Raw genomic sequence first — 23410 nt, forward strand, 5'->3', positions numbered from 1 at the left:
ACAATAAAAATGTGGAGCCTGGTGAGTAACGAAGGAGTCAGCCAATGAAGGTGGAGAGTTTATTTGTTTCAAGTGAGGTGATTTTGTATTACATATAATGGTACAATCCAGTATCATGTTGAATATAAAAAAGATGAATTATTGAGGGATCTTATTTAACTCATTCGCTGCCATTCCCGAATTTTTGGGGGAATTGAAAAGTGTGACCTGCAGCGCCATTCACAAATTTGTTCAGGTTTTGGGTTTTCATGCCAGGGTACCGATAAAGCGCTGGCCAGGGTCTCTGGCAATGTTTTTCAAATCCATGAGGAAGGCAGCATTTGCCTTTTGTCCATGTTAGCGCTTTGTTACAGCTTCAGCTGTTGTTAAAGCGCTATTCAAACCAATATGTATGTATTGCATTGTATTTTGGACAGCCGCCCTCAATTCAAGCTCATATAACATCAGACCCATATAACTTAAGAATTAACTATTTTTTTCTGATGAAAGATGAATGTTTAAAGTTTCTCACACTGCATTGAATGTTTATGTAGTCCTAAAACTCAATATTCTGTGGGTCCTGCAATTTTGAGTGAAAATGACAAAAACCCTGGCACATTTTTGCACATTGTCAGACTAGTGAACGAGTTAAATAAGAGCTGGCCAAATGCACAGAAGTGCAGCTTGTCTACAGTAAATTTTCTCAGATTTCTGTTGTTCAACAAGTGCAGAACAGACTTTCATGTTTTGGAGTGACGGCGATTGAAAACGAGTTAGTTTTATTTAATTAATTGCACCTTATCAAAATAAGTGTTTGCTCCAGGCCTAGTTCAATTTATATACAGTAAAGTCTCGTTATATCGATATTCTTGGGAGTCGGAAAAAATATCGATATAACCGGGCTATCGATATATCCGATCCTGCGCCGAACTGCATTAAAAGGAGGCAATAAATGGGAGATCTTTGAAATGACATGTAATTTTCTCCTGGATTGCGTATCGAGCATGCTTTTGTACTGCAGTGAAGTGAAAAATAAACTTAAGTATTAAATAAAAACATCATTTATTATTTTCATAACACACTCTTGCAATCGTGACTGAGTAGCACTCAACATTGTTCTATACACACGAGAGGAACCACGAACGCCAGCATGTACATACTGTCTGAAAAACAGTGATTATTGCAAGCGATAAAGATATCTGAATACAACACAATTAAATATGTGTATGGAAAACAAAAACTGCAACGTTTACATTAGTTACGTTGATAAAGTATTCTGCAGCATGTCGAACTCTTTCGCGATGGAGGATTTGCTCTTTGTTGGATTGTCCTCGACAGCCACTATTGCCTTGTACTTCGTTCCGAGGTCACAATTCGTACGTTTCCCCATGGTTGAAATTGGTGTTGAACAATTGTATACCGTATAAGAAGACTACAGTATGTTTCAGATGCTATTGCATCTCTGCTACACTGTGCAAGACACGAAAGCTGGTCAAGTGACCAACGGTGTGACCGAAACAGATATCGCTAATGGTGGTACTGTATAGAAACCCCTAAGCAAATATCGACTCAGCTTAAACTGCTTTTGTATCGATATAAGCAGAGCGAAATGGCTGGTGGGAGATGAAAAGGGCACCGTAGTAACCGGATTATCGTAATAACCCGGTATCGTACGAAACGGAACTAATTATACATAAAAGACGAGAAATTTGCCGGGAAATGACAATAGTATCGTAATATGCAGTACTATCAATATAACCGATATCGATATAACGAGAATTTACTGTACATAAATTATAGAAGCCCAATTTATAAAATAGTAATAAAAAACTTATTTACCCGTGCAATGCAGTATTCTCGTGGATTCTCCTTCTCCAGGCCATACTTTTCCAATGCTTCCACCACAGCAAAGTCAGCAGTGTCACGGGTGGACAGCAGGATGGTCTTGTATGGGATGTTTGGCTTCAGGCTGTCGGCATAGATGCGCAGCGTCCCCCCTGCCAAGACCCACACCCCAAAAATATTTTTTTAACATTACTCCCCAGCATGTTAAGGAGGCTAGAGAGAGACTCATGACGCAAGTACACATTTTCATTTGGAGGCTAATGAGAGAGCTGCTTTGGGTGACTTCACATCTGTTTAAGGCATTTCTGAGTGCATCACGCGACACTTTTTTCCTCATGAACGTGCAGGACAACAGCGACTAAAGGCCTATTTTGTATTTGACCACGTTTTTTTTAAAATCCTCATGGAGGCTATTGATTGGAAAAACTCGCCCATTCTTCCCTGTGCGTGTATTTGTATGCTTCCTGTGGATGGTTGCCAAAATTTCCTGATCCCTTGACTGCATGCAGTAAATTCACAAGTTGCAAGATGATACTGAGGGTTACATTTGAAGAGTTCAAACCCAAAAGCAGAAATATTCATGTTTGTGAATTACATAATGCGCCTTGTAGTATTTCTAATTCTCAGTTAGTGATTTAAACATTAAAATGTCCCGTCACATTCGCATTTGCACACCGCAAGAATCGAAACAAGGGAGCGGAAATCCCTACTGGACCCTCCGCACCCTGCCCACCACCTTTTCCAGCTCCTAAAATCAGGAAGGCGCTATCGATCCATGCGCACCAAATCCAGCAGACATTTAAACAGCTTCTTCTCCCAAGCCATTAACGCTATTAACAATAACCCAAATATAACGGTATAGTGCCTCTGCATTTTTTTTTTATGATACTAGTGCAACGTGTACCACCGGAGACAAATTCCTTGTGTGTTCTACATACTTGGCAATAAAGATGATTCTGATTTCCACATTCAAACCAGTGCTGGATTATTTTGAGGATCCTATCCCCAGTTAGACACTTAAATTTGCTATCTATTAGTTAGCTACCTAGCTGGTTATCTATTTGCTATTGTTAGGTTGTAAATAAATGTACTTATTTCCTTCACTATCCATTTGCTATCTATTAGCTGTCTGGCTAGCTAGCAATGTAGCTGGCTATCTATTAGTTATAGGGCTATCTAGCTAGTTAGCTAACTGTCTAGCTGGCTATCTATTAGCTATCTTACTTTATGTTACTTCTCAGAATCAGAATCAGAATCAGAATCAGAATACCTTTATTCGTCCCGCAATGGGGAAATTTGAAACTTCTGGGTTGAGTGAACGCTGGTGCGTGTGGCTGCTTCTGCTCACCCGCAGAAAAAATATCCTGTGACTGTAAAGTATCCTTGAGAGTTTTGAAAGGTGCTTATAAATGAAATGTATGATTATTATTTGTGGAAAAACAAATTTGACTAAGTGAAAAAGTATTTTGAATAGATCTCACAAAAGCAAACCAATCCAAGAGCTTCAGGAGCTTTGCTGAAACCATGTTAGAAAACCCACCACTGGGAAACAGAAAAGTATCTGTTTAGGTTTACAGTGCTAGGAACGGTACCATCAAACAATGGCCTGGTACGTATTCTGCTAACTTGGTGCAGCACTACTTTTGTCTAAATGGTACTCGTCAGCTTTTGCTTCATTTGTGTCGGGGCACAGTTCCAAAGCCTCACAGTGGGAGGGGGGGTTGACTATCCGCACGCTGTCGTACCCGAGTCAGGTCTTCCGTCGCTGCTCATGAACTCCTGCATGCGCTTCTCCAATTTCTGTTGTCTGCGCCTTTTCATCACCACCTCCGGGTTTGAGATGGTCCTAGTGAAGCTGGTCTCGGGCATGTCCTTGTAGACCTCGGCAGCCAGCCTGTTCTCCCTACGGCAGATGCAAACATGTTACATACACCACAGACGTTTACATTCCGCATCCCTCATGAGTCGATCGCTCTACCCGTCATCTCGGTTGGGCATCTGCTCATCGCCGTCCGTTATCCGAGCAAACTCCTTCTCCCGCTTCTTCTCCTTCTTCTTCTCTTTCTTGGACAACGTCCTTTTGAAGTTCTGGATCACGCCGTCTTTCTCCTTTTCGGGCCCGTTGCTCTGACTCTTCTTTCCACGAAAGGAAGGAAAATGATAACAAGAGGTTATGTAGTTATATTGGTGTGCCGGGGTGCAATTATGTCAGAGTTGTCAAAATACAGGCCCAGGGGCCAGATTTGGCCCACCAAATCGTTTTATGTGGCCCACAAAAGCAATAAAATGTTCATGATGCTTGCTGGAGTCTGAACCAAAATGTAAAATTCTCATTATCCATCGATATCTTGTCAATTGCGGATGTATCGTATTTTCCAGTGTATAAGGCGCAACGGAGTATAAGCCGCACCCCCATTGAATGGTGTATTTGAAAACTTTTGCAATCTATAAGACGCCTTGGAGCATAAGGCACACTTTCAATGAATGAAAAAGGTTTTCTAAATATAGTATATGAATATGAAAACATTTTCCAAATATAAAGACCACCACATTATAAGGCACTACAGTCGAGACTACTACTTCTTCTCCTGGGGGAAACTGAGTCAGTGGTTGCTGACATTTGTCACGAGACTTGTTGTGGCTCAATATGACTTCACATATAAGGCGCACCTGCATATAAGGCGCGGGGTCATCTTTTGAAGGAGATCAAGGCTTTTGGGTGCATCTTATACACCGGAAAATACAGTAATATGCGGAGGTGGGGACACATTTAGATGGTTTTCACAAAATTCAGTCATGGCCCGCGAAAAAAATACATTTTTACACCTGGTATAAGACATACGGGTAGACTTGTGTTTAGCAGTCTTTTGGTGTATGGAAGAGAATGTGATCGATTGATGAAAAGTGGGTGTAAGTGCATTGTTGACAGTGGTGGTAGGTGTGAAAAATTGAGGTGGATTGTTGTACGGTGATGGTTCGTTATGGCTTTGGTTTTATAAGCTTGTTTGCAAACCTTCAGGAGGATGTCGTTCTCGTTCTTGAGGACAAAACGTCCTTCTCGATCATCTTTATTCCAGTTGAGTTGAACGACCAGCGGCTTTTCATCCAAGTCCAGCTGCCGCTCTTCTAACACAAGAAGCACACATACAAATAGGTATTTGCACCATGAAGTTGCCGTTTACCAAACTATTTCTACGGGACGCTGAAGCGCACTCACCACCGCTGACATGGACCTCGTAGAGGGAGTAGCGCGGGGACGAAAGCATCCTCATATCGGGCCGGAATTTCTCTGCTAGTGTCTCAATGACGTCCTGAGTGGTGGCCGTGCTGGATACACGAATGCACTTGGTGGCAAAGTTGCCCGCCACGCGGTCTTGGAAGTAGAAGCGCATCACGCCGTGGAACTCCAGGTCCTGCAAGCCAGACACACATCCACAGTGCACATCAGTATAGATCACCCTCTGTGTGTGTGTTTGTTTTCTGAAAATTATTCAGTACATTTTTGCTGCAAGGATCATTTTGGTCCATCTGGGGTCATCACCCTCACATTCTACACTGTAGCATCTGTGATGGTGAATGCATGTGCCGTGAAAAGGCAGGTGAGCGATGCAAATGGGAGTTGGATAGAGAGTTATTTTGCTTCATAACAAACACATGAGGTGGGGTGACAAGTGACATGTAGAACGAGCGTGATACATTTACTTGTAGTCTCAACATGGAGAAACTGCCAAACAACATGTGAACGAAGCATTTTTATCATATTTACACTTGAACGGGAGGCCACTCCTTATTTTCCCTTCTCGCGCCTCTCGCCACATGTGACTCAATCGAGTAGAGTGGAACTACTGAGCGCCGTTTTGATAGCAAAGGCGGGGTCAGGAATGCGCGCGCATGTTGTGATTTAGTGCTGGAATGTGGGCCACGGAGGGTTGCCATTCTCCAGCTTGCGTAACCAGCGGCGACTGTTACCGCGGAGACGCCGGCCCACTCGGACCGGCAAACAAAGGTTAGTACTGAATGCTTTTCAGTCCAAGTTCAAGCGCAGGAAGTGCGGCCTGTCCCGGCCGGAAAGAAACGTCGACATAGTTACAGGGCGACGAGCACCCGCGGAGGCGCCTGGCTGGAGGTCAAAGTTCACCGCGGCACTCCTGCAGGCCGGTGATTATTCCCATGCCAAAGTCCACTTCCTCATTTTACCGCCTGTTGTTTTAATGCCCTGCCAGTTTGGAAGCTCATCATACATATTTGAAGGGACGGTGGAGTTTTCAACCGCTTTTTAGAAATTGGAAATGGGAGTGTTGGGGAGTGAGGCGTCTGTCAAACAAAGACAAAGTAATCTCACAATGCTCAAATCTCAGAGCCAACCAGACAACGGTTAAAAAAAAAATCCTGCTGCCTTGATGCCGCCGGAATAACAACAAATTCTCAAAATGGGAACGCAATTAAGGAATTGTGGTTTGGCAGGTTGAATTTCAGCTCCGAGCTCGACGTCAGCTTGCAAAACACGTCTGGAGTCTAAATACACACAAGTTGTGTTTATCCTTTGCCTCAATTTTCCATTGCGGTAATCTACAAGGACAGCTTTTCAATTCCGGCAGTGGCGCACGTGTTGATGTCAGCAAATAACAGGTTGGATACATAAAACGCAGTGACTACTGAGCATGAGTGATGGCTGTAAATAAATTAAAAAAAAAACTCACATATGAATAGCAAAAGTAGGCCAACAGTGCGGATAGCTGTAATCAGCCACGCCCAAGCAAAAATAGAAAGAAAGTCAAAAATATTAAATCATAAATGACTCACAACTGGAAAACATGTCACAAATCACAATGGCCAATCAGAAAATTGAACAATCCCTCACAATTCTACTTTCATAATCATCAGGCTGTCGAATGCCGCCTACGCTGTTCGCAACTGTGCGTTGCACTGCATTGAGACTTGACTGCTTCGGGGCAGGACTGATGAGCCATCGCTTCAATTCCACCTTGGAATCGCTGGCGTTTTACCTTCAGCTTATGTTTTCGAGCATTGAAAGATCTTGGCTACAGGAAATGAAATTCCGTTGGGTTTCATGTTTCTTTTTTGTTCTCACACAGCCGGTACATCAATCCAGGAGGGTATGTAGCAACACCCCGGAGTACGTCCATATTAAGTGCACGTGGCTCGGTATGTGCTTGTGTGTTATCAGTTGGTAATAAATGAGAAGTGGCGCTCACGTTGCCAACGCAGAAAAATATCCGCTTGGCTTCACTTGACATGACGAAGATGAGATTGATGGGAAGAGAAGGCCGTTCCGGTTAAAAGCAAAACAGATTCCTGCGGTCGCGGGGTCTTCTCGACCGCCTCCGAGCATACACACGGGAACGAGAACGTGCAACACATGTAGGTTGGCTTACTAAAATGAAGTATGTTCCTAAGTCAATATTGTTGCGGCCCCACCTGCGGCAACATGGGGGAGGTTGGCCCATAAGCCCCAGTTGAAAGTCAGCAGGAGTGAGCTTTGCAGAGTTCATTTGGCTTCGGATGCGCGCCGAGAATTCTTCAAAGGCTTCAAAGGCGCACCCCAAGATACAAATATGGTCCGGGAACAATCCCTGACGAGAGGGCGCGTCTGTTTCATATAACTTTACATCTAATCATTTTTGTTATTGTTTAACTCGATTTGGATTGGATTAGCATCGCAGTGGAGAAATTTACATTTTACAGCAGCAAAGTGGTGAAAGTAAGAGGAAAGGAAAGTAAAAAGTAGAAAAATAAAATAAAGGACCTGGAGTCAAGGCAGCCACTTTCGTGGCGCGATCGTTAAGTCAAAACAACATAAAAAAACCTAAATAACAAATAATGTGACACTACACAAAAAACACAGTCAGTCCATCTTAAGCACTTTCTGCACTGTCTTTGTTGCATGAAGCAGTTCTAGATGAAAGAGGAGAGAATTAAAGCATCTTTTTCACCAGTGGATCAGAGACGTCATTGTGGAATGCGCACGTCTGCTAGAAGCTAAATGTTGAAAGCAAATACGAAGCTCTAGCATCTAATGACGATAAGAGACTGTCTCACATCTCCTGCCCATGTAAATCCGCTTCAATTCCAGGCCGCGACAGTTCCACATACGCACCAGCACTCTGCGCTGACGCTCCTTTCGTCTCATTGCGGGCTCCTCAAGCCATGCATCCGTCCAGCCGCAGAATGTCCAACAGCACCGACCTTCCCGCTGAACAAAGCGCGGCTGTAAAAATGCTGCCCATGACAGGCGCAAAAAAGCACAATCGCCCCAGACCTTTCCAGCGATGACAGTCAAATGGCACTGGCATTCCTCCCAAATCAAAAACAGTGCTGGCATATTCATGCTGACAAAAAGGTGCAACCGCTCAGCAGTCTCATCCTTGATGAATGATTTAAGCGCAGTTGTTCAAACGGCGTGCCAAATGTTACAGTAGCTCATAATATTAAATATGCTAATATGCTAATATTGTTGACCAGTGGTAACTGGAATGTTTTGTAAAATTTTAGGTGCTACTAGTAAAAGGTTGGAGAACCATGAGGGTAAAAGTTATTTTATCTTTTGGTTGTAGCGGGGAGGCGTGGCCCCGGCCCCAGCTGTCAATCCGAACGTGACAATAGGAGGGAGGGAGGGGTGTCCACCGACGCCGAGGCGGAGCGAGTGGGATCGCCGCGACGCAAACGGCGCGTCCGGCTCATGGTCGGCGCCGCCACCTCTTCTAGACAGGTGACCTCTCGTGGCTTCTCCGTTAGCAGAGAGAGCGATTTTTGGAAAGCTCGCATGCGTGGGAAGCCATGCGGATTTGTGTCAGCAAAAAGCGTGTGCGCCGACACAGAAATAAAGATCGATAATACGAAATATAAAATGATTACAATCACACTAAAAGTTATAACATTTATAAATGAACTGTCAACATTTTGGTATATAATAGTATACAATAGAAAATGATGCTTAAAAACAACAGATTGACATCGTATACTATCCTGTCGTATAGAAGATGCCAGTGTGTCATCATTTGTTATGATCACGTGATCCTCGCGTCAGCCATTTTGAATGCTTTTCGATTTACGACCGCCTGACTTTTAGTTGTATTAAGTTCATCCTGTCTACTTGATATCTAATGTGTCTGTAAGATAAGAATCTGTTTTAAATTATGACCGTTTTGTCGGAACGGAAGCCGGTGGTAACTCAAATGTTACCTGTATATTGCCAGTACCCTGAGTGAATTTTTTCTGGACAGTCACCAGAAAAATGGCTGTAAAATCATGTGTTGCAGGCTATGACTCAAATCCTCGTTGACAGTAATCTTGAAATTTAAGATGTATTTTACACATTTTTATAGCTTGGAAAACATGAAGAATATTTGTGGCACATTTGCCCTCCTACAGAAATCATATTGATACAAATAAAATATATTTCCCTCCCTCATCTTTTTTCCATTTTCAAACATTTTTGAAACAGGGGCAAGGAGCCGCTAAAGAGCCACATGCGGGTCTGGAGCCGCGGGTTGCCAACCCATGGGCATTTTTGTTCTATTAATCGAATTGTACCGAGGTTGCTTTCTTATCACTTTCAGATTCTACATACGGCACTCGGAATACTTCTCAGGTAAAAATTCTTCCACATTTGAAATGTCACCACCAACATTTCACCATCCTCATTTGTGTTTAACAACGAGCTGAGTGGACAGAAAGGAGGCTTGTTTGTCGACAGTAGATGAAAAGGCACAGCGTCTCTTTGTTTCAGGTGAGTTTCTGCTTCAGTATCGAGCGCATGCACACACAATGCTGCACACACCTGACACACCGCTGATTCACACAGCCCACCCTTGGCAAAGCAATGCATTGTGGGAAAGGCCAACATTAAATCACCTCATGTGGGACAAGCGTTTCACAAATCAGACTTGTTGTCATTGCTTTCATTATGCGCAAGTAAGGATCAAGGCTCTGTGTGTGTTTGTGTGTGTGTGTGTGTGTGTGTACATATATACAAGGCCAGTCAGGCCTGACAATGACAAGCGAGGCGAAACATGACAATCCAAACGAAGCACAAGCATGGAAATGCAAGCTCCTCGTGAACCCCTTTCCACACTGCTGTGAAAGCTAACCCCCTCCTCCCACACACACACACACACACACACACACACACACACACACACACACACACACACACACACACACACACACACACACACACACACACACACACACACACACACACACACACACACACACACACACACATAAAGGTGGCATAATGAGGTTGACAATTTTGCACTTTTGAGGATAAAATTGCATTTTGCATTGATAAACCTCAGCCATAAAAATATGTGTGGTGGAGGTATTACTTGTGTCCACTTGGTGTCACTAACCTCAAATTCTATGCTGTAGTATCTGTCACTGGTGTGTGAGACAGAGAGAAATAGGAAAAGAGAGGGGAGAGAGAGACAGAGAGAGACAGAAAGAGACAGAGAGAGTAACAGAGGGAGAGAGAGACACGGAGAGAGAAACAGAGACTGAGAGAGAGACAAAGACAGAGAGAGAGACAGAGAGGGAGACAGAGAGAGAGACAGAGAGAGAAAGAGACAGACAGAGAGAGAGACAGATACAGAGACAGAGAGAGTAACAGAGGGAGAGAGAGACACGGAGAGAGAAACAGAGACTGAGAGAGAGATAAAGACAGAGAGAGAGACAGAAAGGGAGACAGAGAGAGAGACAGAGAGAGAGACAGAGAGAGAGACAGATACAGAGACAGAGAGAAACAGAGACAGAGAGAGCGATAGAAAGAGAGAGGGAGAGGGAGTGACAGAGGGGGAGAGAGAGAGAGAGACTGATAAGAGTGAGACAGAGAGAAACAGAGAAAGAGAATATGACAGAGAGACAGAGAGAGACAGAGAGACAGAGAGAGAGAGAGAGAGAAAGAGAAAGAGAGACAGAGAGGGACAGAGGGACACACACAGACAGACATCCAGACAGAGAGAGAGAGAGAGAGAGAGAGAGAGAGAGAGAGAGAGAGAGAGAGAGAGAGAGAGAGAGAGAGAGAGAGAGAGAGAGAGAGAGAGACAGACAGACAGACAGACAGACAGACAGACAGACAGACAGACAGACAGACAGCTCAGAGTGGGTAGTTTTGCGCTTTGGTGAGTTGGATCAAAAAGATTTTCTACCATAACCAAAACATTTGCCTGCGGCCAATTGATTGAAAGAGGCTCTGGACCATGGAACAAACACGAACAAAAAATAAAATTGTTTCGAATTAAAGAACCCTTGGAGAAAAATGACCAAATCAATATTGGTTCCGCCCCTTATTGGACTCCCCACATTTGAAATACAGTTTTTGTTTTTGTACAAAACAACAACGTGCTAGCTCATCATTTTTTTAAATCATGCGGTCGCGCCACTGACATCCTGTTGCTCTCCACTCCGTTTCTCTCCGACCCGACGCCCGTCATCATGTCAACAGGTGTGACATGATTAACGTCAATCACACGGGACATGAGAGTTCGAGAGGAGATCGATAGATGTCAAAGTGGTTGATTGTGAATGATTTCATCATCACTCCTTTCACGCCCGAGTTGCCCACCATGAATGAACAGAAGTCTCGCCGTCATGGCAACCCGCCGGGTGTCAGGTTTCCCGTGGAACCGCGACACTTCTCGGGTGTCTCAGGTGGACAAACATCACCCTAAAAAGCTGCATTGTATTCTTTTCGTGTAGCTCCGTCTACTCGATGCATAACGCAAAGCTAGGGGGGGGGTCATTTTTCCTTCCTCTGAAAACTGTTGAGGACCCCTTAAAACACTGGTGTCAAAGTCAAGGCCCGGGGGCCAAATCTCGCCTGCCACATCATTTCATTCGGCCCGCAAAGGCAAAACAAGCATGTCAAGTGCCATAATTAATGCTAAATTAAAGTCATAACCAAAATGTCAAATTGTCATATATAAACCACAATAACAATACATGCTGGTGTATCTAAAATCTGTTTTTAGTAGACTCACATTTGAGCCGGAGAAGCCCCATGTGGCACCTTTACAAAACCAATTTCATAGCAAAAAGGCCGGTTTTTGGGTTTTTTTGTATTGCTGTCAGGGACTGGGACATTGAGGTTTCAGCAATAAATTAACGTCATAGGTTCGACTGGCTAAATCATCGGTGTCAAAGTCCACCATTCGATTCGGCCCGCGAAAGTAAATGAAACTTGTGAAATTGCATGATTTTTGCTAAAGTCCGAAACAAAATTTCTAATTGTACCATGTAAACCACAATCTTGTTTTCCTTTCGGCTTTTCCCCTCAAGGGGTCGCCACAGCGAATCAGTGTCCTCCATCTTCAGAGGTTTGATTCGCATGTTCGTTTTGGCCAAGCTTTTACGTCGGATGCCCTTCCTGACACAACCCTCTATATTGATCCGTGCTTGGGACCGGCACAATAAGACACTGGGTTGTGTCCACTTGTGGCTACAGAACCAGGAACTTTATGCAATTTAATAAAGATGAAGATACTCTGTAAAAGACTCCCAAAATATACAGTATATTAGGGCAAAAAAATGGCCTCAACATGAAAACCGTGGCCCGATTCCGAAGATGCGAGAGCATCGAACCGAACCAAACCCAATCGCCCCACCCTGAAACACAGGTACAGTAATACCTCGGGTTACAAATGCCTTTGCTAACAAACCTTTCGGCTTACGAACGTTAAATTGACGAGAATTTAATCTTGGCATACGAACTATTTTTCGGGATACACGGAGCACAACAATGAATGATGTGTCGTTTGTGAAGGAGCCCGTTCTCCAAACAAGGAAATGGCCGCGGACTTTTTTTGTCCTGTATTCCCCGCCCCCAGTCTTCGGTTAAACCTGCGCATGATTGGTCAAGAACTGCAAATTAAAATAGTTAGGCGGACGACAGAGAGAGAATGAGGCCCCGTACAGGGATTCATAGTGTCATTCGTCATGGTGAGGCAGTCAGTTCTGACGATAAAGCTGCCAAAGCTTACAAGGAATCATTCCACAAGACGGTGGAAGAAGGCGGCTACGTTCCTCATCAGTGTTTAATGCTGATGAAACCGGCCACTCCATTCCAACAAGCCATCAACGACCATCATAAAGGTAAATAAAATGACTTTATTATACAGTGCAGTTTATTTTTACAATTACAATACCATAGCACATTTATTATACATAAATAAGGTATATTTTGTGTAGTTTGAAGGCTTAGAAAATTAGAAAGTAGAAAATGTTTAATGTGGACCTGGGAATGGATTATTCTCATTTTAATGGTTTCCTATGGGAAATTAATGTTTGGGATACACACTTTTCACCTTACAAACTGTCTGGGAACCAATTAAGTTGGTAAGCCAAGGTTTCACTGTACATCGAAAGATGCAGACTGAATGATCCACCATGGGTGGCAAAGATCTTGAAAGAGAACCCACATTCTCAAATCCACACCACCGACAAGTTCATTCACACATAGGATTCCCTTTCGACTAATTAATGAACAACAGTCTGTCCAGCTCCACCCCTACAAGCATCCTGAATGGAACCATTACATTTCCAAGGAGGACAATAACAGACATTATTCTTGACTTCAGATTTGAAAACTAATTATTCGTCAATTTGTTGTGCGTTTTATATGTAATATGGAGATGTAACATTTTAATGGTTTCCCCAAATTCATAACGGTACTCGTAACTAATGTGGAACGTGGCAAAAAAATGAGTTTGACACCCCTGCGTTAAAAGGTTTCTGTATTACAAACTAAGATTCTCCCAAGAACAATTCTTAATATCCTGACTGCACGCCAATGTTTTTATTTCTAAGTTACACATTTATTTCCGGTTTAGACAATGGCCCTAATTCACATGGTTCCTTGCTCTTAAACTGTCCGTGGAGGAGAAATGCTGGCTGCGGTCAGGTTGCTATTAATTTCTTTTGATGGGATCAAGACGGGCGGGCGGAAGAAAAAAAAGAAAGAAAAAAAAATGGCCTCTCTAAGCAGTCCTCCCACTCTCGTCTGAGCGAGTCAGGATCTCATATGTCACAATTTAGCCCTTCCATGTGGAGAGGAAGGAATGCGTGGAATGCAAAAAGGAGTTTGGCTGCTTCCTGATAAAAAACGACAGGTCACTTGACGAATGACTGGAAATGTCACAACAGCTCGCAGGTAGCGAAAGTCACACGGCTTTAATTTCCCATCTTGTTCCAATTGCACTTTTCAACTTGGAGCGAGTGTTGGAAACAACATCATGTATATTTCAAACTTGCGTTTCTGTTCATAAAGCGGAACGCAAACTTTGACCGCCAGCCATGTTTAACTTCCTTTGGTATCTTTTTAATTAAATGATAAAGAGACGTCAGTAGATGGCAGCGTCACATCATTTTGATGTTGAGATCAACAGCTTTTGAGTAGCAGACCATGTGCAATTGATGCAATTCACTTCAGTCTTCCCCTGTATCTTCTGGTGTGCACCAAGGCTCTGTCCTGGGACCCCTTCTCTTTATAACCTACCTTCTTCCCCTTGGCAATAGTTTCCGTAAATTTGGTATACCTCTTCAGCAAACCCGATGCCTCTCTTCCACCTTCATCCCTTTCACTCTGCCTCTCAGAAATTAAGTCCTGGTTCACCCATAATTCCCTGAAGCTTAACAGCAAAAAGACTGAACTTCTCCTCGTCGGTTCACAGTCAATGCGGTTATATTTGGGTTATTGGAAGAATCATTAGCGCATTCCTTCCTCACCGATGATTGAAAGAGTTGTACATGTAGCTATCTAGCTGGCTAGCTATCAAGGTAGCTATCTATTGGCTAGTTATCTATTGGCTAGCTATCTAGATAGTTATCTATTAGCTGGCTAGCTATCTAGCTAGCTATCTAACTTGTCCTGTGACTGTGAAGTGACCTTGAGAGTTTTGTAGAGCGCTTGTAAATGAAATGTATTATAACAGTGGGACCTTGGCTTACGAACTTAATTGGTTCCCAGACAGAGTGTGTATAGTGTGTGAATAATCCGTTCCCAGGTCCCCATAAAACATAATTTTCTACTTTCTAATTTTCTAAGCCTTAAAACTACACAAAATAGACCTTATTTTATGTATAATAGATGTACTATGATATATATATATATATATATATATATATATATATATATATATATATATATATATATATATATATATATATATATATATCATAAAGTCATTTTATTTACCTTTGTGATGGTCGTTAATGGCTTGATGGAATGGAGTGTCCGGTTTCCTCAGCATTAAACACTTGATGAGGAACATAGGCTTCTTTCACCATCTTGAGGAATGATCCCTTGTAAGTGCTTTCTCTGTGATAATTGTATCTAGTTCTTCATCAATTGTGATCTGTTTCGCTGGGTTGATAGCTTTTTGGATCAAGTGTACAGATGACTTGTGCGGGTTATTTGTGGAGCCTGATTGATGGGATATTTTAACTGTTTTCTATCCATTTTCTCACTATTCTCACACTTTTGTTTTTTTGTTTCAAGCTCTGTCATCTCCCTTTCGTGTGAGTGTGTTTTCTTACTCTCTCTCTCTCTCTGTCTGACTGTCTCTAATGTTTAACCCCCCACTCTTCTTATTATTATTATTATTATTATTATTATTATTATTGGTGTTGTTCTTGTTGATGTAGTTGTTATTATCTCTATTTCTATCTCTTAGCTAGCTAGCTTTCCATCTATAAAAAGTGACTTCCGGGTTGAGTGAACTCTGGTGCGTGTGGCTGCCGCTTCTCACCCACAGACAAACTCATCCTGTGACCGAAAAGTGTGACCTTGAGAGTTTTGAAAGGCGCTTATAAATACAATATATTGTTATTATCAAATCCACCTTACACAAAGCCAACAGTTTCTCCCTCACTATTGACAGTTCCACTGTGGCCCCCTTCCTTTATTTAGGTCAGGGGTTGGGAACCTTTTTGACTAAGAGAGCCATAAAAGCAAAATATTTAGAAATGTTTTTTTGTGAGAGCCACAGGCACGCACACACAATATATAGACAGTACCGTGATTTCAACAAAACGTCAGAATGGATCATTTAAAATAATTTTGTGATAATACCATTAATATGAATGGTTTTCCGTTACTTATGATTGATAAAAATCTAGCCAAACTATCGGAATGAAAGTCAACTTGCTGGGTCCATACACAAGGCTAGCTAGACTGCATACTGCTCATTAAATTGCACACTTGATTTCTGCTGTCTCTCACAGATGTTTATTGATGCTACCGTAGCATGGAGCTTTGTCAAAGTGCCATTGACATTCAAGTGTTTCATCGATGATATTGTTTGAATGACAGCAGAACTTGGTCCCTCCACAAAGGCAAATCCTTTGGTCCATTCAACGTGAAGTGTACAATACTCATCATCTTTTTTTACTCGCCAAGCTTATCCCAAAAGGGGGCTTTTACCTGTTTCGATTGAACGGCACCTAGGTCAGTATCATCCAATCAAAATTGTGCATTCAGCCAACTGCAGCCCAAACAGGAAATAAACAGTGAAAATACGTATTTGTTTTTATCTGCGAGCCTGATGAGATCATCAAGAGCCATATATGGCTCGTGAGCCGTAGGTTCCCGACCCCTGCTTTAGGTCAAGAACCTGGGTGTCATCCTTGATAGCTCACTATCATTCCACTCCCATATAAATAACATAACCCAATCTGCTTATTTCCACCTATGCAATATCAATCGTCACCGTCCGTCTCTCACCCCTCACACCACTACTATCCTTGTTCATAGTCGTGTCACTTCCTGAATTGATTATTGCAATTCAGTCTTCCTTGGTGTCCCTTACAAATTTCTCCACAAACTACAACTAGTCCAGAATTCCTCAGCCCGAATCATCACCAGAACCCCCTCCTATCATTACAACACCACATCACAGCCGCTCTGCCCCCAAACTCTGGAACTCTCTTCATCCCAACATCTGTAATATTGATTCTTTTCCCACGTTCAAATCCACATCTCAAAACCCACCTATTTAAAATCGAATTATCTGGATAGTTTTATCTCCTGTTTCTATTTATAATTTTATCTGTGGTTTTATTTATATGCCTGTTTTGTGATTGTAGAGTGTCATTGAGAGCTTTGAAAGGCGCTAATAAATGAAATGTATATTATTAATATACGGACGATGATGATGAAATCCAAGCGTAAGTGAAAAATGTGCTGTCTGTGTGGAAACTGACCAACTGCAATTATTATTATTATTATTATTATTACAGTGAGACCTCAACTTACAAACACCTTATCTTACAAACTTTTCGTCTTACAAACGTCAAATTTCTGAAAATTAAACCTTATAATAAGCACTATTTTCATAATACACACCCACCACGGCTGGCGGAGCACCAGAGGTTAAGTTATCAACATTCCTTGTGACTCTCCTTCCATAAGCCATCAACGACCATCAAAAAGGTGAATAAAACTTTATTTTACAGCACAGTTTATTTCTTTAATTACAGTCCTCGTGTAATGCGCCTCTCTTTCCAAACAGTAATTCCCTTTGACCTTCGACCTCTAACGCCATTCCATCAAGCCATCAATGACCATCACAAATGCAAATAAAGTGACTTTATGATACAATGCAGTGTATTTCTTTCATTACAATACAATAGCACATGTATTATACATAGAATAAGGTATGTTGTGTGTAGTTTTAAGGCTTATTTAGTTGAAAAGTATATTTTATGGAAACCCGGGAACGGATTATTCCCATTTTAATGGTTTCCTATGGGAATTTTTTTTTTAGATACACACTTTTCGCCTTACACACGCTGTCTGGGAACCAATTAAGTTCGTAAGTTGAGGTCTCACTGTATTATTATTATTATTATTATTATTATGTTCGAGACGTCCGAGCTGTAAATTAAAATGCGTGTAGTGTGCGAGTTTTGGGATGTCAAACTCAAGAACAAAAAATGAAAATGCCTCCAACAGTACAGACTTTTTTTTAAATTTACACTAAAGTGACGTGTAAAATCACATTTCTCTGTCTCATTTTTGTCGGTTTACCGTTGGAAATATCTCAAAAGAAAAAAATCAGAGCCTTTTTTTAAAAACAAATAATCTCTTCTTTTTGGTTCGAAACAGGTTGTCACTGAAAAGAACCACGTTGTCCTGCTGATTACTCAGGAACAAAAAAAAACTAACTTTTTGACTCATTCTTGATCAGGACACTGCTCATCCTGTTTCTAGAACATAATATTCTTGGGGTCATGAAACACAGGTCGTAATACCAATCACAGTGTTAAATATAATGTGAGGGCTTTGTGCGGACCGCTTGATGATTGAAGTGTCACAGCACACGTCTCAATGTGTCCTGAACGCCTTTCTAGCCCCTACTCCGCATGCTAAGAGGCTCCCAGAGAACTGGCGCATCAGAAAAGCAACAAAATTGCTGTGATCTGATGGTTTGATGGAGACAGAAGCTTTCTCATCCCATTTGTTTGGCAAGCGCTCGCCGGCTGCGCGTAGTCGGCTTCCTCGTTGGTCTGTGTGCAGCGCTCGCATTCCTGCTGTGTGATTTGTGCGCTCTTATCTCTTTTCAGTCCTTCGTCTTGTGGCTAAAACAAGAGGTGTATTGTGTGTGCTCAGCAGAGCAACCCGCCCCCTTTAAAAAGATATAGCGCTGTCACACCGCGTTAAACCCGACGCCGGCCACCTCCCCCCCACCTGCGGACCGATTGGCTCTGCCGCGAGCCAATGGGGTGCGCCATAACCCCTCGTTGAACTGGGAATATCAGACGGCATTCAGTGGCTCAACAGGGAATCAACATGGAAGCTCGCAAGTCATTGTTGGAAGCAGAAATGAGATTCTGACGCCATCTGTTAAATGGGAGTTTTCCAAAACAAACATACCGTCAGTTTAATACTGCCAGAAAACAATTGAAAATACTCTGCGTTGGACAACAGTGAGAAATATTGCATCAAATTTAAAATTCGTTATCAAAAGTATATAGAATAGAGCATAATGTTTAGAATTACAGCGATAGACAGAGTGTGTAAAGAAAAAAGTGTGTATCCCAAAAATTTATTTTTCTATAAGAAACCATTAAAATGAGAAGAATCCGTTCCCAGGTCCCCATAAAACATAATTTTCTACTTTCTAATTTTCTTAGCCTTAAAACTACACAAAATAGACCTTATTTTGTGTGTAATAAATGTGCTATATTATAATTAACTGCGATTGGCTGGCAAACAATTCAGAGTGTCCCCCGCCTCGTGCCCGAAGACAGCTGAGATAGGCTCCAGCAACCCCCGTGAACCTAATGAAGAATAAGCGGTGCGGAAAATGAGATGAGATGAGAAATGAGAGATATTATAATGAAAGAAATAAACGTTACCGTATAATAAAGTCATTTTATTTACCTTCGTGATGGTCGTTGATGGCTTGATGGAATAGAGTGGCCAGTTTCATCAGCATTAAACGCTTGATGAGGAACGTAGCCTTCTTCTTTCACCATCTTGAGGAATGATCCCATGTAGTTGCATTTTCTGCGATAATTGAATCTCGTTCCTCATTAATTGTGTTCTGTTTAGCTGGGTTGATAGCTCTTTGCATCAAGTGTCGAGATGGCTTGTGCGGGTTGTTTGTGGAGCCTGATTTATGGGATATTTTAACCTTACAGTCTACACTCTGCCTTTGAACTATCAAAGTTGAAACTCTCACTGTCGTCTGTCTGTCTCTTTAATGTTTAAACCCTCCCCCCTCCCTGCTGCGTTCTTGACCAATCACGTGGCTTTAACCGAAGACTGGGGGCGGGGAATAGAGGACAAAAACAGTCGTCTGCCATTTTGTTGTTAGAAGAACAGGCTAGTTAGCGAACGACACATCACTCACTGAGGCAGCTCCGTGTCTGCAAAAAGTTCGGATGCCAAGGTCAAATTTTCATAAATGTAACGTTCGTAAACCAAAAAGTTCGTAAGCCATGGGGTTCGCAAACCGAGGTATCACTGTATACTAATATGAAAGATATTCTCGTAGCTGCTCACCATAAGCTAAAGATGGAGACCCAGTTGGTGAGTCCATATTGTTTACAATTTAAAATGAGGCACCAGATCTGAGTGTCTTCAAGGGTGCATATATTATGCAATTTCAATTAGCCTTGGGCCGACCCACCCGCTACTCCCGACTAACGATGCCTCAAAACACCAAACAAAATGACTGGGTTGCCATGGAGACACAACGGCGAGGGGCCACGCGTCAACGCCAAACCAGGAGGCTGGGGGGAAGCCCCCCCCCCAAAAGCCCACTGAGGGACAATGCAAACACAGATAAATGTATTCAGCACTATCCATCCGTGCGTGGCACACACTATTGTTGTTGTAGCTGAGGCGAGCAGATCGCTAAGCCATGTTTGTCAAACCCGCAGTCATGTGGCCACGTTCTAAAAGCTCGAAAAAAGGCCAATAAACCCTAAGATCAGCAACACACATGGAAGTTCCATGCTTGTATGAAACCAAATACATCCATAAAATACGCCAAAAGTGGTTGAACACAAACCACAATATCGCGGAAATCTAAGCCCAGCACACACTTCCTGCCCACTTCCTGCTTCCTGTGTAGGAACGAGGCTGGGGGGGGGGGGGTGACAGCTTCCATCTTCAATTCAACAGACTTGCCTCAATAACCTTCTACGAGTCGGGGAAAAAGACGCCAGCGATTTTCCCATCGGAAATGAAGCAAACGTGAATAATTCATCAAGTCTACAGGCAAAAGTCAATGTGGGGCTCTTGATTACGTTAATTGGTCCCTGTAGTGTAGAACACACTTTCAGAAATAGTCTCTGAACACTTACAAATCAAAGGCACAGTATTCTTATGATTATTATTCAACACTTAATTTGTTGTTGGAAAAGACACAAAAGTGATAACTACTGAAAAGCACTCAGTGGTGACGTGAAAACATTTTTTTCTTTTTTTTTTGTAATCATTACAGTTTTCCATGGGGGGGGGGCGGCAAAAGCAACACCTGACGACGCACTTTGGCAAACCGAGTGGCCCCTCCCCAACTGTAGAGCAACTTGAGCACCTCTGCTCGCATCAGCAGTTATGCGTCACCAAAAAAAAAAGACTAGCTCCGTTAGCTCCGTAGCTAGCTGAAGAGGGCGCTTTAGAGTGCCTCGTTGTAGGCTCTAAGTGTGCGCAAGTTATGGAGAGGAGGGCAGAGGCGGTTTGTGGGGTGTAGGGGTTAAATAAAAGCTTGCTTATTCCCATTGCAGCAGCAACTGGGATCATTAAAGCCACTGGAGGATTCCAGTGGATATATTTTGGCAGCTCTTTTAGCTAAATGTATCCATTTTCCCTGTTACTATTAGCGGTATCCCATTCACAGATTACAGGTGTGCGGGGCGCGGTTTCAGGATATTCGGCAGGCAGAGGGGTGAGATCATTTTAAAGCCTCATTTTAGGTAGAGTGATACATCAGCTTACGAACTTAATTGGTTCCCAGAAAGTGTGTGTAAGGCGCAAAGTTCGTCTTCTAAATATTTATTTCACCATAAGAAACCATTAAAATGACAATAATCCGTTCCCAGGTCCACATAAAACATAATTTTCTACTAAATAAGCCTTAAAACTACACAAAATATACCTTATTTTATGTATAATAAATGTGCTATTGTATTGTAATTAAAGAAATGAACTGTACAGTATAATAAAGTCGTTATTTACCTTTGTGATGGTAGTTTTCAATGGATGGTAGCAATGGTCAATTTAGCGTAATGCTACTGGGACGCTAAGTCACACAAACGCACACCTCGTTCGTGTTTTTCAATGATCTCCTTCTTATGCCAGACCGTAATTTTCTTTTGTGTCCTCTTTGGCTGAACATTAGCCTGTGGTGTGGTCTTTTTCTTTACTCCACTCTATAACAAACCACGTCTGCACTCAAAGAAAAGTAGTCCGCCAGCCACTGTGGGACTGTTCGACCATGTGGTGTTCATCTACCGAAAAACTAGTCCACCATCCACCGCGGCGCTGTGTGGTTTGGTTCGTCCGCCAAAAACTAGTTCGTTAGCCAAGACTATATGCTCGCGAATTTAATGTTCGTGAGCTAAAGCGTTCGTAAGCGGAGGTGTCACTGTACTTGGTGACTATTGTTTAAAATTGGCGACGCTGTGAACGGCACTCCTCTCCTGTCACTTAAGGATGACTTTAATTTCTCATTTAATGGGTGGTCAGAATAATTTGTATAAGAGACAAATAAAATAAACAAATAAACACTTTGCATAATTGAACATTCATGTTATAGACTCTCCTAAATATGCATTTTGAACCTCTGCAATTGTGCCAGCAGTGTAAAAAATAGGTGGCGTGAGCTGTCGTATGTGTATGATGCTAAAAGGGTGTTAATTTTAAGACAGTTATTTATATTGTGTATCCCTTAAAGTTCAGAGACTTTTGACGATCCTCACTTCTGAAACACTCTTTTCATGTTCCGAAACGCACTTGGCGCACTGTGAGGAGGCATCACAGGCGCTAACCGTGGCTACAATTACGCTGTCCGCATAAGAACATAGTAGTCAGCAAAGCATTGGTTTGGTGTGAAGGCTTTCTAACTATATTTAACTCATTCACTGCCGTTTACGAATTTATTCGGGAATTGAAAAGCATGACGTGGAGCGCAATTCCGGAATTTATTCCGGTTTAGTTTTTTTCTTGTGGGGGGGGGGTACCAATAAAGCACTGGTCAGACCTCTGGCAATGTGTTTTCCCTTCCACGACAGGGCAGAATTTAGCCTTTATCCATTGTAGTGCTTTGTTAAAGCTTCAACTATTGATAAAACGCTATATGAATCAATAATTGTGTATTGTACAACCACCCCCATTTCAAGCTCAGATAACTCCAGACCCATATAACTTAGGAATTAACTCTTTTTTCATGAAAGAAGAGGGTCTAAGGTTTCTTCCACTGAATTGAATGTTTATGTAAAAGTCAATATTCTGTGGGTCCTGCAATTTCATTGAAAATGACAAAAACCCTGGCATTGGAGTGGACATGAATGAGTTCAATATAAGAGCCAGAAAAAAAGCAAACAGGACAACAAGACGTTCTGAAACGAGATTTAACTTTTCGGGGAAAGAAAATGGCAAAAACAAAAACGAGTTGGCACGGAGCTGATTTTTATGCACTGAAAATAGCATCAAAGAAAAAGAAGAAAGTGGGGCGGCTGCAACAGTGAGGAGACTGGCGCATATGATGGGGATGTGCAAATTTCAATAGCACTGGACCTCACTGGACATTCTGTCTATAAATCTAAAAATACCAGATAGCAAGATTCAAAGGTTTAGCGACTAATCGCACCAAAATCTGACATGATTGAAATCTCACCTCTTCCCCACCAATGTCTTACAAAAACGTCAATAACTATTTAACATTTTCGGCTGAGTGGAGTATGCATGTTCTCCCTGTGCAGGTTTTCTCTGGGTACTTTAGTTTATTCCCACATTCCAAAAACATGACTGGAAGGTTAAAGGACAACCGACGTCTCCGGACAAGTTGTCTCCATAATTTGTAAAATGGCTTCAAATGACTTCTACTGAGCGTATGTT

At 42.2% G+C, this 23410-nt stretch overlaps 1 protein-coding gene across 18 annotated transcripts in view; it reads right to left on the reverse strand.

Moving 5' to 3' along the window:
* Positions 1 to 23410, reverse strand: part of afdna (afadin, adherens junction formation factor a) — an 83979-nt gene that overhangs the window by 56930 nt on the left and 3639 nt on the right. For 11 of the 18 annotated variants that reach the window (XM_089021398.1, XM_089021396.1, XM_089021395.1 and 8 more), the window contains exons 2-6: positions 5042 to 5237; positions 4838 to 4950; positions 3803 to 3960; positions 3570 to 3727; positions 1819 to 1976 (exon numbers count right to left, since the gene is read on the reverse strand). In XM_089021398.1, the coding sequence (XP_088877524.1) occupies positions 1819 to 1976; positions 3570 to 3727; positions 3803 to 3960; positions 4838 to 4950; positions 5042 to 5237 (783 nt within the window). The remainder of the gene's footprint in view (positions 1 to 1818; positions 1977 to 3569; positions 3728 to 3802; positions 3961 to 4837; positions 4951 to 5041; positions 5238 to 23410) is intronic. The other 7 variants (XM_089021393.1, XM_089021408.1, XM_089021406.1 and 4 more) reach the window with 3 other exon arrangements.

The sequence above is a fragment of the Hippocampus bargibanti genome, linkage group LG19, assembly GCF_051943395.1.
Source record: "Hippocampus bargibanti isolate YZ-2025 linkage group LG19, ASM5194339v1, whole genome shotgun sequence".
NCBI classification, from domain to species: domain Eukaryota; kingdom Metazoa; phylum Chordata; class Actinopteri; order Syngnathiformes; family Syngnathidae; genus Hippocampus; species Hippocampus bargibanti.